We start from the raw sequence: 15,774 nt of genomic DNA on the forward strand, positions 1-15,774 counted from the left end.
GTGGTGGTGCAGGCAGGGGTGGTGGTGCAGCAGGCAGGGGTGTGTGGGGGGATGGGTGGTGGTAGAGGAGGAGGCTATGTAGTGGACGTGGTGTGTGTGTGTAGAGCGTGCAAGGTGAGAGAGGGACAGGAAACAGCAAGTGTGGACTGTGCAGATACTGACGGTGGCCGATGCACTGCTGCAGCTGGGCCAAGAGGAAGGGAGGAGGAGGAGGTGGACCCAGGTACTCGTCACCACGCCCCACACGTCTCCCACCCACCATCCCACCGAGGTCTGAGGGTCGGATAAGCCAGTTCAAGCATAACATGTTTCAGGGGGCGCCGCAACAGCCAGCATATGCATAACCTTCACTACTCTAGGGGGCAGGCGGAGGAGGAGGAAGAAGAGGAAGAGGAGATGGAAGAAGAGGAGATAAAGGAGGAGGAAGAGAAAGAAGAGGTGGATGAAGAAGAGGAGATAGAGGACGAGGAGAAAGAGGAAGACGAGGAGATAGAGTAAGAAGAGAAAGAAGAGGCGGAGGAGGAGGAGAAAGAAGAAAAAAGAAGGGGAGGTGGAGGAAAAACAAGAGGAAGAAAAACAAGATCCCCACCACTACAAATACAGTACAAACACACATAAGGCAGGTAGGACCGGGAGGCCAAACCAACATCTGATTATTATTAAGTACAATATAATACCATTAATGACCGGCGTTGCCCTTCCCGTGTGTGTGTGTGTGTGTGTGTGTGTGTGTGTGTGCGCGCCCATCAACACCTCCCACCCCCTATAATTGTTTTGTTCACACCTGCCCTTCCCCATTCCAGCAAGAAGACTGCTGCGTGCCGCGCCGCCCCTGCCCCACTGCCCTGCCCCGCCACCCCGACCCAACACCCATCATCCCCAGGTCACACTCCTGTGCTAGGAAACAGTAACGGCCTGTTCTGTGTGTGTGTGTGTGTGTGTGTGACAGCGTCCCTTAGCCCCCCAGTAACTCACATGTCACTCACTGTCTCAATATCACTGTCCCGTCACTCACAGCCTCATTCACCAATCACTCTTTCCTCTCTCGTCACTACTGCCTACAAGTTAAAAGGCTACCTGTTCCAACAATACAGAAAAACACACACAACACTCATTTTAATATATATATATATATATATATATATATATATATATATATATATATATATATATATATATATAACCACACACCCACCCACACATACATACAACACAAACTTCTCCCTACACGCACGCACAAACACACACACACACATCCATCCATCCACCCAACACACTCACATAATCATACACAAACAACCCCCCCCCACACACACAATACATCCTTTATCATGAACAAGTCCAGCACCAAGAAGTGCCTGCCCGCTCGTCGCCATCACCACATGTAAACAAACATCAGCTAATTATGGAGAGATGAGACACGGACCTAAAATAAATAAACAAATGCACTACCTTCACGCCCTCTGGTTAAATATATATATAAATAAATATAAGCTGTAAAAAACAAACAAACAAACACACAAAGTTATACATAATTTATAAAATACACAAAAAGCACACCTGAGTGAAGGTAAATAAGTCATTAGCATATATAAATATTACTCAGGTGTCTAAGACTAATAATATCAAAGGTATATTATCATTAGATACTAGAAACAATTATAACTTCAACAGATGGAAGCCCTAACAAGCTGACAAGAACAGAAAAATGTTTACTAATATTTCTAAACCAACACCAAAAGTAAAATAAGCCAATTAAAGCAAAAATTATATCAATACCAAGCAGTAAACTTAATTGTAATAGTAATTAGTAAAAAAAAAAATAACGTTGACATGCCATTTAACCTAAGAGAACTATTAGATAATGAACCAAGTCTCACCGATAACGTTCACTAACAAATAATATTTACTTTATATAATACGACTGGAATCACTGCATACAACACTTAAGATTTACCAAATTAAAATAAAAAATAAATTAAAAATATTAGTTTTGTTATTCACTCCAGTAATAATAATAATGGTAATAACAATAATAGTAGTAGTAGTAGTAGTAGTAGTAGTAGTAGTAGTAGTAGTAGTAGTAATAATAATAATAATAATAATAATGGTAATAATAATAATAATAATAATAATAATAATAATAATGGTAATAATAATAATAATAATAATAATAATAATAATAATAATAATAATAATAATAATAATAATAATAATAGTAGCAGTAGCAGTAGTAATAATAATAATAATAATAGTAATAATAATAATGATGATAATAATAATAATAATAATAATAATAATAATAATAATAACAGTAATAATAATAATAATAACTAATAATAATATAAAAATCATAAATAAAAGATAAAAATAATAATAATAAAAGTAACAAGATGGTGGTTGTTACAGGCAGCCAGAACAAAGTGGATGAAGAAAAAGGACGAGAATTAACAAAAGAAGGTGAACAGAGGAACAAGAAGACGAAACAAGAAATAACACACAAGAAAAAAAAATAAGTGGGAAAATAGTGAAGAAGAAAAAAACAGGTTAAAAACAACGGAAGCAAAATATGATAAATAATAATAATATAAAATTCAATTGGGGGGAAAAAGTATAGAATGAAAAATCAATAATAACAACAATAAAAGTAATAATAATATTAATAACAATAATAATAATAATAACAACAATAATAATAACACCAACACGCACACACATACCTATAATCACAAACACATTCTATAATTACTAAAACGATGATAACTAGACCATCAACAAGAAAATAAAGCATTAAATATAACAATAAAAATAATAACCAAGTCAATAACAACAGCAGCAGCAAACAGCCTTTTAAACAGGTATAGTAAGCAATTAACAGGTATCTCTCTAAAGCACTTAGGGAACAAACCTCATCCAATGAGCACTTAGCCTAACCTGGAGAGTCTGAAAGGAAGATAATCTGCCACACCTGATCATAATGTGAACAATGACACAGTAAGCTAATATATTAAGTAGACATGAACAAGTAGTTAACAAAACCAGGTTCCCCAGTAGCCTGTGAAGGGAGGAGAGAGAGAGAGAGAGAGGATGGGATAGGGAGGAAAAGAGGGAAGGGGTCACAAATGGAAACAAGGTCACTTAGCAATTTTGTGTCGTGTGTGGTTCCTTGTGTCGTGTGTGGTTCCTTGTGTCGTGTGTGGTTCCTTGTGTCGTGTGTGGTTCCTTGTGTCGTGTGTGGTTCCTTGTGTCGTGTGTGGCCTGCATGTGTGTGGCCTGTGTGCTGTGTGTGGGCTCTGTGTGTCGTGGCTCCGTGTGTCGTGTGTGGCCCTTGTGTCGTGTGTGGCCCTTGTGTCGTGTGTGTGGCCCAGTCGTGTGTGGCCTGTGTCGTGTGTGGCCCGTGTGTCGTGGTTCCGTGTGTCGTGTGTGGCCTCAGGTGTGTGTGGCCCTGTGTGTCGTGTGGTTCCTGTGTCGTGTGTCCTGTGTGTGGCCCTTGTGTCGTGTGTCCTTGTGTCGTGTGTGGCCTCTGTGTCGTGTGGCCTCAGGTCGTGTGGCTCCGTGTGTCGTGTGTGGCCCTGTGTCGTGTGGCCCTTGTGTCGTGTGTGGCTCCTTGTGTCGTGTGTGTGGCTCCTTGTGTCGTGTGTGGCCTCTGGTGTGTGTGGCTCCGTGTGTCGTGTGGTTCCGTGTGTCGTGTGTGGTTCCGTGTGTCGTGTGTGGCTCCTTGTGTCGTGGCTCCGTGTGTCGTGTGGCCTGTGTGTCGTGTGTGGCTCCTGTGTGTCGTGTGGCCTTCCTTGTGTCGGTGTGTGGTTCCGTTCGTGTGGCTCTGTGTCGTGTGGCTCCTTGTGTCGTGTGTGGTTCCTTGTGTCGTGTGTGGTTCCGTGTGTGCCCTTGTGTCGGTGTGTTGTTCCTTGTGTCGTGTGGTTCCTTGTGTCGTGTGTCGATCCTTGTGTCGTGTGTCGATCCTTGTGTCGTGGTTCCGTGTGTCGTGTGTGGTTCCCTTGTGTCGCGTGTTGATCCTTGTGTCGTGTGTGGTTCCTTGTGTCGTGTGTGGTTCCTTGTGTCGTGTGGTTCCTTGTGTCGTGTCGATCCTTGTGTCGGGTTCCTGTGTCGTGTGGTTCCTTGTGTCGTGTGTGGTTCCTTGTGTCGTGGTTCCTTGTGTCGTGTGTGGTTCCTGTGCGTGGTTCCTTGTCGTGTGGTTGATCCTTGTGTCGTGTGTGATCCTTGTGTCGTGTGTGGTTCCTGTGTCGTGTGTGGTTCCTGTGTCGTGTGTCGATCCTGTGTCGTGTGTCGTTCCTGTGTCGTGTCGTTCCTTGTGTCGTGTGTCGATCCTTGTGTCGTGTCGATCCTTGTGTCGTGTGTCGATCCTGTGTCGTGTGGTTCCTGTGTCGTGTGTGGTTCCTTGTGTCGTGTGTGGTTCCTTGTGTCGTGTGTGGATCCTGTGTCGTGTGTTGATCCTGTGTCGTGTGTTGTCCTTGTGTCGTGTTGATCCTGTGTCGTGTGTTGTTCCTTGTGTCGTGTGTTGATCCTGTGTCGTGTGTTGATCCTGTGTCGTGTGTTGTTCCTTGTGTCGTGTGTTGTTCCTTGTGTCGTGTGTTGCCTTGTGTCGTGTGTTGTTCTTGTGTCGTGTGTTGATCCCTGTGTCGGTGTGTTGATCCTTGTGTCGTGTGTTGTTCCTTGTGTCGTGTGTTGTTCCTTGTGTCGTGTGTTGTTCCTTGTGTCGTGTGTTGTTCCTTGTGTCGTGTTGTTCCTTGTGTCGTGTGTGTGGTTCCTGTGTCGTGTGTGGTTCCTTGTGTCGTGTGTGGTTCCTTGTGTCGTGTGTTGATCCTTGTGTCGTTCGTTCCTGTGTCGTGTGTTGTTCCTTGTGTCGTGTGGTTCCTTGTGTCGTGTGTGGTTCCTTGTGTCGTGTGTTGCCTTGTGTCGTGTGTTGTTCCTTGTGTCGTGTGTTGTTCCTTGTCGTGTGTTGTTCCTTGTGTCGTGTGTTGTTCCTTGTGTCGTGTGTTGTTCCTTGTGTCGTGTGTTGTTCCTTGTGTCGTGTGTGGTTCCTTGTGTCGTGTGTGGTTCCTTGTGTCGTGTGTGATCCTTGTGTCGTGTGTTGATCCTGTGTCGTGTTGATCCTGTGTCGTGTTGTTACTTGTGTCGTGTGTGGTTCCTTGTGTCGTGTGTGGTTCCTTGTGTCGTGTGGTTCCTTGTGTCGTGTGTTGATCCTTGTGTCGTGTGTCGCCTTGTGTCGTGTGTGGTTCCATGTGTCGTGTGGTTCCATGTGTGGTTCCATGTGTCGTGTGTGGTTCCATGTGTGGTTCCATGTGTCGTGTGTGTGGTTCCATGTGTCGTGTGTGGTTCCATGTGTTGTTCCTTGTGTCGTGTGTGGTTCCATGTGTGGTTCCTTGGTCGTGTGTGGCTCCGTGTGTGGTTCTGTACTGGTGAGATGGAGGGAAGGGTAGAAGGTGGAGAGCATCAAGAGACGGAAGGAAAATTAAGAGTGAGCCGTTTTACGACACCCTGAGGAGGGGCAGCAGGAGACCAGCCCGGAGAGAGAGAGAGAGAGAGAGAGAGAGAGAGAGAGAGAGAGAGAGAGAGAGACAGAGAGAGAGAGAGAGAGACAGAGACAGAGACAGAGACAGAGACAGAGACAGAGACAGAGACAGAGACAGAGACAGAGACAGACAGAGAGAGAGAGAGAGAGAGAGAGAGAGAGAGAGAGAGAGAGAGAGAGAGAGAGAGAGAGAGAGAGAGAGAGAGAGAGACAGAGACAGAGAGAGAGAGAGAGACAGAGACAGAGAGAGAGAGAGAGAGAGAGAGAGAGAGAGAGAGAGAGATATATATATATATCCCTTTAACACGTAGATGTCACAGGTGCAGCAGTGGGTGCATCACACGTGAACGAAAACATGGAGAGAGAGGAAGAGACAGGTGGGGATCTGTCCTTCCTGACGGTGGACTGAAGGAACCAGGAGGCTGACGGAGGAGGAGGGAGGGGGGGTGTTTACTAGAGGGCAGAGAGAGATCATCCACAACAACCCGCTACCACGCCCACAACACGCCCACACCATCACCAAGAGCCAACACATTGGATACTTACTGCTTGACGGAGCTACCTGGTGGTGGAGACTGTGTGTGTGTGTGGGTGTGGGGTAGCGGGTGTTGTAGGCCAAGGGCGATTACACAAATAGTAGTAGTAGTAGTAGTAGTAGTAGTAGTACAGGCAGCCCGCGTACCGTCAACGTCACGCCATCCACTTATTTATTAAATGCTTTTTTGAGGGGCAGCTAACTGAGGTGGGTCTCAAATTTGAGAGGTGGCAAAAAAGGAGAGAGAAAGATAGAGAGGGGGGAGAGAAAGATAGAGAGAGAGAAAAGAATGGGCAAGGGAGGGTAAGGGCGAGGCAGGGTTGGCGTGAGGCAGCGGCGCGGGCTGAGGGGAGGGGCGGCAGGTGAGCATGCAGTGTTACTTACGTCCGGTGAAGGCAACAAGAGTGGGGTGGGGAGCGGCCGCGGGGGGAGACTGCTGCTTGGGCTTGCTAACTTTGGTGTTACTTTTAGCAAACTCGAGTCGGATGGTCTGCGGCATGTCCGGGTCAAACCGCACGCCTTGCTGCAAGAGACCCGGAGACCGTGCCAGTTAACACAAGGTGGCGTGGTGGAGGTGGTGGAAGAGTGGTGGAAGAGTGGTGGACAGGTGTTGGTTGGTTGAGTGGTGTCGATGGTGGTGGAAAGGTGTCGATGGTGGTTGACAAGTGTCGATGGTGGTTGATGGTATGGAAGGTGCTTGACAAGTATGGATGGTGGTTGACGAGTGTGGATGGTGATCGACAGGTGTGGATGGTGGTTGACAAGTGTGGATGGTGGTTGACAGGTATGGATGGTGGTTGATAAGTATGGATGGTGGTTGACAGGTATGGATGGTGGTTGATAAGTATGGATGGTGGTTGACAAGTATGGATGGTGGTTGACAGATGGGATGGTGGTTGACAAGTATGGATGGTGGTTGACAGATGTGGATGGTGGTTGGGATGGCGATGGTGGGATAAGTATGGATGGTTGACGAGTATGGATGGTGGTTGACAGATGTGGATGGTGGTGATGTGGATGCTGGTTGACAGATGTGGATGCTGGTTGACAGGTATGGATGGTGGTTGACAGATGTAGAAAGTACTAATGACAGGTGTGTGGAATGATGATAATGAGAGGCGTGGAGAGGTGAAGGAGAGGCGTGGAGAGGTGAAGGAGAGGCGGAGAGGTGAAGGAGAGGCGTGGGAGAGGAAGGAGAGGCGGGAGAGGTGAAGGAGAGGCGGGAGAGGTGAAGGAGAGGCGGAGAGAGGTGAAGGAGAGGCGTGGGAGAGGAAGGAGAGGGGAGAGGTGAAGGAGGTGTGGGAGAGGTGAAGGAGTTGGTGTGGGAGAGGTGAAGGAGTGCGTGGAGAGGTGAAGGGAGAGGCGTGGGAGAGGCGTGGAGAGGTGAGGGAGAGGGGAGAGGTGAAGGAGAGGCGTGGGAGAGGTGAAGGAGAGGCGTGGGGAGAGGTGAAGGAGAGGCGTGGGAGAGGTGAAGGAGGAGGCGGGGAGAGTGAAGGAGAGGCGTGGAGAGGTGGAAGGAGAGGCGTGGGAGAGGTGGAAGGAGAGGCGTGGGAGAGGGGTGGAAGGAGAGGCGGAGAGGTGAAGGAGAGGGCGTGGGAGAGGTGGGGAGAGGTAGGGAGAGTGGAGAGGCGTGGAGAGGGCAGGGAGAGGCGAGGGAGAGGCGAGGGAGGAGGCGTGGAGAGGTGAAGGAGAGGCGTGGAGAGGTGAAGGAGAGGCGGGAGAGGTGAAGGAGAGGCGTGGGAGAGGTGAAGGGAGCGTGGGAGAGGTGAAGGAGAGGCGTGGGAGAGGTGAAGGAGAGTGGAGAGGTGAAGGAGAGGCGGGGAGAGGAAGGAGAGGCGTGGGAGAGGTGAAGGAGGAGGCGTGGGAGAGGGGTGAAGGAGAGGCGTGGAGAGGTGAAGGAGAGGCGTGGAGAGGTGAAGAGAGGCGTGGGGAGAGGTGAAGGAGAGGCGTGGGAGAGGTGAAGGAGAGGCGTGGGAGAGGTGAAGGAGAGAGGGCGTGGAGAGGTGAGGAGAGGCGGGAGAGGTGAAGGAGAGGCGGGAGAGGTGAAGGAGAGGCGAGGTGAAGGAGAGGCGTGGGAGAGGGTGAAGGAGAGGCGGGAGAGGGGGAAGAGAGGCGTGGGAGAGGTGAAGGAGTGGCGTGGAGAGGGTGAAGGAGAGGCGGGAGAGGTGGAAGGAGAGGCGTGGGAGAGGAAGGAGAAGGTGGGCGAGGTGAAGGAGAGGCGTGGAGAGGTGAAGAGAGGCGGGAGAGGTGAAGGAGAGGCGTGGGAGAGGTGAAGGAGAGGCGTGGGAGAGGTGAAGGAGAGGCGGGAGAGGTGGAAGGAGAGGCGTGGAGAGGTGAAGGAGAGGCGTGGAGAGGTGAAGGAGAGGCGTGGAGAGGTGAAGGAGAGGCGTGGGAGAGGAAGGAGAGGCGGGAGAGGTGAAGGAGCTGGTGTGGGAGAGGTGAAGGAGTTGCGTGGGAGAGAGGGAGAGGCGTGGGAGAGGCGTGGGAGAGGTGAGGGAGAGGCGTGGGAGAGGTGAAGGAGAGGCGTGGAGAGGTGAAGGAGAGGCGTGGGAGAGGTGAAGGAGAGGCGTGAGAGGTGAAGGAGTGGCGTGGGAGAGGTGAAGGAGAGGTGGGCGAGGTGAAGGAGAGGCGTGGGGAGAGGGGAAGGAGAGGCGTGGGAGAGGTGAAGGAGAGGCGTGGGAGAGGTGATGGAGAGGAGGAGAGGTGAAGGAGTTGGTGGAGCAGGTGAAGGAGAGGCGTGGAGAGGTGAAGGAGGAGGCGTGGAGAGTGAAGAGAGGCGTGGGAGAGGTGAAGGAGAGGTGGGAGAGGTGAAGGAGTTGGTGTGGGAGAGTAGGGAGAGGTGGAGAGGCGTGGAGAGGCGTGGGAGAGGTGAAGGAGAGGCGTGAGAGGGGAAGGAGAGGCGTGGGAGAGGGGTGAAGGAGAGGCGTGGAGAGGGGTGAAGGAGAGGCGTGGGAGAGGTGGGAGGGAGGCGTGGAGAGGTGAAGGAGAGGCGGGAGAGGTGGAAGAGAGGCGTGGGAGAGGTGAAGGAGAGGCGGGGAGAGGAAGGAGTTGGTGGGAGAGGTGAGGGAGAGTGGGAGAGGCGTGGGAGAGGTGAGGAGAGGCGTGGATAGGTGATGGCGAGGCGTAAGGTGGGGAACAGGCGAGGAATTCTGTGAAAGTGGTATTGGGAGAGAGAGAGAGTTGGATGGATGTATGGAAGGAATATGATGAAAGAGAGGAGGAGAAGGATGGGGTAGGAGAAGGATAGTGGTGGTGGTGAGGGGTAGAGAAATATCAAGGGTAAACAACAGTTGGTGCGCCTGTTGCAGCAAGAATGTACCCAGAAGGGAGGCTGTAGCATCCTACCGAGAGACCTGCACGGACTGCGGCAAAAAGCTGGGCTGAGGCCAGAGAGAGAGGGGCGGGAGGTCATGCTCGGCACGTGAAGGGGGGCGGGCACAGCTCCAGTGCCACACTAGTACACGGCGTCGGTACTGGGCCGTGGGTGCTGATAAGGGGATGAGAAGACTAGGGTTTGTGACTCAACTAACACTATTTGGTGACTAACAGCTAGAGAGAGTAGATGAGGAGGGGAGGGGTTAAAGGGGGAAGGGAGGCTCGCGACGATGGTGTGGAGCAACATGTGGCCGTGCAGCTCTCTGTGGTGGGCCCGGCTCCTCCCACAGGTATACAGTACCCGTGGTCTTCATCACAACATCCCGTCTCCTCCACCACACCACACACACTATCTCACCCACCACCAGGTGTGTGAAGGTGTGGTGGAGGGGGCTGGAGAAGGGTGCCACCATTCTTGTGTATCAGTACCTGGCACCCACACACAATGTCAGTGCATCTCCCATAATGCCCACCACCTCCTTTATTAAGCACAACCCAACACTGTGGCACACCTTAGTCAAGCACTTAATATTACACCTGGCTAATGAATAACCTACACACCACAGGGAGACATACACAACTCTCACTTTAAACTAAACGTCAGCAGAGAACTTGCTATTAGAACAAATATAGTACACCTGCGGGTGGCCACAATATACAGTACACCCCAAGTTTGGTCATAACGACAGGTGAGTGAGGCAGGTGAAGGCACCAGCAGGTAGATGAGAGCCACAGTCAATGCAACTCTCCACTACGCCAGTGCCACACCCCGACGCCCACCAGTCCTACAGGAACAGCCGCACCAATAAAATGGCTTAATGCTCACAGGAGACCACCTTAACCGCAATCTATCCCATCCGGGTCCTCCCTAACCACACTTACCGAGCAGGTGAGTGTGGGGTAAGAGTGAGTGGTGGTGGCAGGGAGCCATAACCCAGAGGGATGGTAGTGCCGGCCAGCCTCACTCTCTCCCACCACACACACACACACACACACACACACACACACACACACACACACACACACACACACACACACACACACACACACTCTCACCTCTCCTCACTATCAGGACAAGTTAGTGAGTGTGTCAGTACTGGTGACACACGGACTCCTGCCCCACCCCCCTGGCATAACGACCTGTGTGCCGCCCAAGACGTCACTCCGCACTAAACCTTGACCCATCACTCCTATAGCGGACCTCACACGTGGTGGTAGACTCCGTACCCATACAACCCCTTCAGGAGCTACCTACAACAGCCACCAACACAATACACACCAGGACTCCTACAAACACACACACACACACACACCTCCTCTACCATCTACCTAGAGCGCCAAACCTTCCCTTAAAATTACCTCAGCTAAAACACATCACCAAAAATATTAGACAAAGTTAAACCTGGATAATAACCGATTAGAACACAAGCTATATAGAGCTGAGGTCATGACAAGAGGCTGACCTGACCTGACCACACCAGTCTGAGGTTACCAGCTGTACCTGAGTGTCCCGGGAAAGGCGTGACGGTGGGAACAAAATGTGGGCGTGGGGGCGTGGCGACTTACCTGCAGGTCCTGCTTGGCCGCCTCAGCACCAGCCTGCGTGCTGAAGGTCACGAACCCCACCGGCTGTAACACACACAACACAGGCGTTATAACACTGTAGTATTGTAACACGACCAGCTGTAACCACACACTGTACCAGCTGTAACACTACATACCAAACCTAAATACATTAAAGACAAAGGAATAATCCCCCTCACACTACCTCACTTATGTACCCCCAACCTTCCTAATACTGGAATAAATGTTACCTAATTAACTCCACCAAAACAAAATTACCTGAAATAAATCAAAACAGAAGTTAAATATATATATACAGTACAATAAAATGACACACACGAACACTACATGAAGGAGAGTTATTCTTACACACACACACACACACACACACACACACACACACACACACACACACACACACACACACTCTTCCTCAGCTGGGTGGACTCGAGTCTTTGACGTGAACTATTGGGGACTCCTATTTTAAGTACAGAAGGCGAGTCATGTTCTCCACTCAGCCACCGCACAGTATTAATAGTCCAACCATTCATCATCACGTGTACCAGTCCCTGCGTCACCTACTTGTCAATATAATGATTTTTCACAACACCTCACACCTGCAGTACCGTCGTTCACGTGTTACACCACCTGACGTAAGTATGTAATTAGCATGTGGTGGTAGTGATGATACACCCCTCCCTCCTCCCTCCTCCCTCTGTTGAACCCCCGTCACGTTGAACCCCTGTCACATGTTGAACCCCGTCACGTGTCTAGTTAAGGTCAAGTTTAAGGGTTAATTCTGATAATGTATGTACACCTGTTGTCTTGTAAGTGACACCCAAACGTCCATCACTTACGAGGAACTATGTATCATATGAACTTTTTTGTGAACCCGGAGGCTGGCTGGACAGGGGTTCGGTTCGGTATCTATCCTTGGCCATTCATCCATCTTTTAATCCTGAGGAGAGGTCGGTTAGCTCGCGGATTCACTGACACAGTTATACCAACACATCACATCGTGTCTGAACCTTTGTGAATCCGGCAACTGAACCTTTGTGAATCCGGCAACTGAACCTTTGTGAATCCGGCAACTGAACCTTTGTGAATCCGGCAACTGAACCTTTGTGAATCCGGCAACTGAACCTTTGTGAATCCGGCAACTGAACCTTTTTGAGTCCAGGCCCTGAAGCTCTATGAATCCGAAGCCACGAGGAAAAAGACGTATTGGTGAGGCAGACAGCGTGAAGGACTTGGCTCCATGTACCTACCACTACCACCTACCTTTACTCCCACCATCCATCACTACTACCAACCACCACCTAACAACACCAACCACCACCACCACTACTACCACCTTCACCACTACCAACCACCACCTACCACTACTACCACCTTCACCACTACCAACCACCACCTACCACTACTACCACTTTCACCACACTACCAACCACCACCTACCACTACTACCACCTTCACCACTACCACCACCCACCACCACTACCACCTCACCACCAACCACTACTACCACCTTCACCACTACCAACCACCACTACCACCTACCACTACTACCACCTTCACCACTACCAACCACCACCTACCACTACTACCACCTTCACCACTACCAACCACCACCTACCACTACTACCACCTTCACCACTACCAACCACCACCTACCACTACTACCACCTCACCACTACCAACCACCACCTACCACTACTACCACCTCACCACTCACCTTCATCACTACCAACCACCACCTACCACTACTACCACCTTCATCACTACCAACCACCACCTACCACTACTACCACCTTCACCACTACCAACCACCACCTACCACTACACCTTCACCACTACCAGCCACCACCCACCACTACTACCACCTTCACCACTACCAACCACCACCTACCACTACTACCACCTTCACCACTACCAACCACCACCTACCACCCCATGCTTCTTGTTTTCCTTCTCAGTGATCAATAGTGTGGCGGGCACCAGGCCTCGAGGAGGGTCCTGTTGGTAAGGTGGGCGGTGGGCTGACCGGGCTAACTCATGAATGTGCCCCCCCTCCTCCTGAAGGTGGGTTCCATTTCCTGACGGTGGGGTCCCCCTCCTGAGGGTGGGGTCCCCGGCTGCCAACAGTGGGCCGTCCAACACCCCGCCACAAGGCCCACACTCAACACCACCACAGAGGGGAAAAACCAGGTGTTCCCTCCGTCCTCCCCTCAACCCCAGCCCAGGTAACGGCCTACCTGCACGCGATGCTCACCCACCACCACACTCCCTCCTTCCCTCACCACCACACCTCACTCCTTCCCTCACCACCACACTCACTCCTTCACCACCACCTCACCACTCACTCCCTCCTCCCTCCTCCTCCTTCACCACACACTCCCTCCCTCCTTCACCACCACCTCCCTCCTTCCCTCACCACCACACTCACTCCTTCCCTCACCACCACCCTCTTCCCTCCCACCCCTCCTTCCCTCACCACCACACTCTCCTCCCTCACCACCAACATACACTATTTAGAGATAAAGTGACAGAGGAAAGCCGTGTCCTGGCCCTCCACGTCACCAGCCTCACCACATCAACCCTCACCACGTCACCAGCCCTCACCACGTCACCAGCCCTCACCACGTCACCAGCCCTCACCACGTCACCACTCACCACGTCACCAGCCCTCACCACGTCACCAGCCCTCACCACGTCACCAGCCCTCACCACGTCACCAGCCCTCACCACGTCACCAGCCTCACCACGTCACCAGGGGAGATGGGGAGGAGGGATGGAGGGTGGGAGATGGATGGGGAGGGGAGGAGTAAGACAGCCAGGGTATATCATAAGCGTGAAGAAGAGACGTGAAGAAAACCCGATAGGTGCGGAGGAGATCAGGGGTGGCGGACGGAGGACGGAAGACGGAAGTAGGTGGGACGTACGGGAGGAGACGGTGGTGGGACGGGGACGGGATGGGGGGGAGGCAGGACGGGAGGAAACGGGAGGGAGGAGGCAGGACGGAGGAAACAGACGGAGGAAACGGGATGGGTCTGAGAGATGACAGGGAGATTAAGATGAACACTAAACGACAATCAAGTTATTACGAGAGAGAGAGAGAGAGAGAGAGAGAGAGAGAGAGAGAGAGAGGTTTGTGTGTAAGACAGAAAGAAGGAAGGAAGGAAGGAAGGAAGGAAGGAAGGAGAAGAGAGAAAACACCACCAATTCCAATAAGTCATCTCATTATAATTGCAGGTGAGGGAGGGAGAGGAGGGAAAAGAGGGAGAGAGGGAGGGAGAAGTAGGGGGAGGAGGAGGAAGAGGAAGGAGAAAGAAAACGATTAAATTGGAGGAGGGAAGAAGAGGATGATGTTGAAAGGAAGAGAAGGAAAATAGAGGAAAGACGAGGGTGGTAAGATGAAGAAATGAGGAGAAGGAAGAGGAAAGGAAGGAGGAGGAGGAGGAGAGGAAGAGAGGAGAAGAGGAGTATCGTGTCTCAGTGTGCCATAATTAACAGCTAGGATCGTGTTCAAGTGGCGACACACACAACACACCCCCACCTTACACCATACAGGTGGTGACAAGGGTATGAATAATACACGGGGGCAGGGGTGGTGGTGGTGGAGAGGGTAGGTACAGGCTGCTTTTGAGGCCAATGTTACACTCTGGCACTACGGTACACCTGGCACTACGGTACACCTGGCACTACGGTACACTCTGGCACTACGGTACACTCTGGCACTACGGTACACTCTGGCACTACGGTACACTCTGGCACTACGGTACACTCTGGCACTGTGGTATTATCCCTATTCTCTCCACAATAAAGCACAACAAGTCGATAATTATGACAAAACAACATTATGAGTCAATACGATCGATGTACCCCAAGAAACAAAAGACTAAGGGAGCCAATACCCCGAGTTGATTAAAAATGTACTATAGTGTGTACCCAAGAACCAGTCAACCAGTTATCCACCCAGTCATTGTCAACCAGTTATCCACCCAGTCATTGTCAACCAGTTATCCACCCAGTCATTGTCAACCAGTTATCCACCCAGTCATTGTCAACCAGTTATCCACCCAGTCATTGTCAACCAGTTATCCACCAGTCATTGTCAACCAGTTATCCACCCAGTCATTGTCAACCAGTTATCCACCCAGTCATTGTCAACCAGTTATCCACCCAGTCATTGTCAACCAGTCATTGTCAACCAGTTATCCAACCAAGAACCAGTCAACCAGTTATCCACCCAGTCATTGTCAACCAGTTATCCACCCAGTCATTGTCAACCAGTTATCCACCCAGTCATTGTCAACCAGTTATCCACCCAGTCATTGTCAACCAGTTACAACCAAAGATCAATCACGAGTCAAAAGGAACCAACAGTGAACTAGGACCAACTGCGATGAATCAAACCCCCCAACCAAATACGAACCGGTTACATCCACACCTTGTACCAGTTTAAGCTACAGTGAACCAGTTAAAATAGTTGTTGGACAGTCAAAACGAGCAGTGAATCAGTCTGAGCTAACGGTGAACCAGTCTGGGCTAACAGTGAACCAGTCTGGGCTAACAGTGAACCAGTCTGAGCTAACAGTGGACCAGTTTCAATCAATAGCAGACAAAACCTCACGACTCAAAATTACAGGTGATATGACACGATTCCTGGCCAGGTGACCTACTTGACCTCTGACCTCTATCGTCCTCCTACAAAATGTAACGGGACATTCCTAGACCAACCTAAGCCCGGCCCACCACACCGGCCCACCAC

At 50.6% G+C, this 15,774-nt stretch overlaps 1 protein-coding gene across 1 annotated transcript in view; it reads right to left on the reverse strand.

Moving 5' to 3' along the window:
* The window catches only part of LOC121875833 (protein couch potato-like), a 153,835-nt gene that overhangs the window by 19,196 nt on the left and 118,865 nt on the right, over positions 1–15,774 (reverse strand). Inside the window, 3 exon segments of the mRNA XM_042380531.1 lie at positions 163–273; positions 6,450–6,588; positions 11,007–11,069. Of these exon segments, the coding sequence (XP_042236465.1) occupies positions 163–273; positions 6,450–6,588; positions 11,007–11,069 (313 nt within the window).

This window comes from Homarus americanus, unplaced genomic scaffold (assembly GCF_018991925.1).
Source record: "Homarus americanus isolate GMGI-L3 unplaced genomic scaffold, GMGI_Hamer_2.0 scaffold10188, whole genome shotgun sequence".
Classification (NCBI taxonomy): Eukaryota; Metazoa; Arthropoda; class Malacostraca; order Decapoda; family Nephropidae; genus Homarus; species Homarus americanus.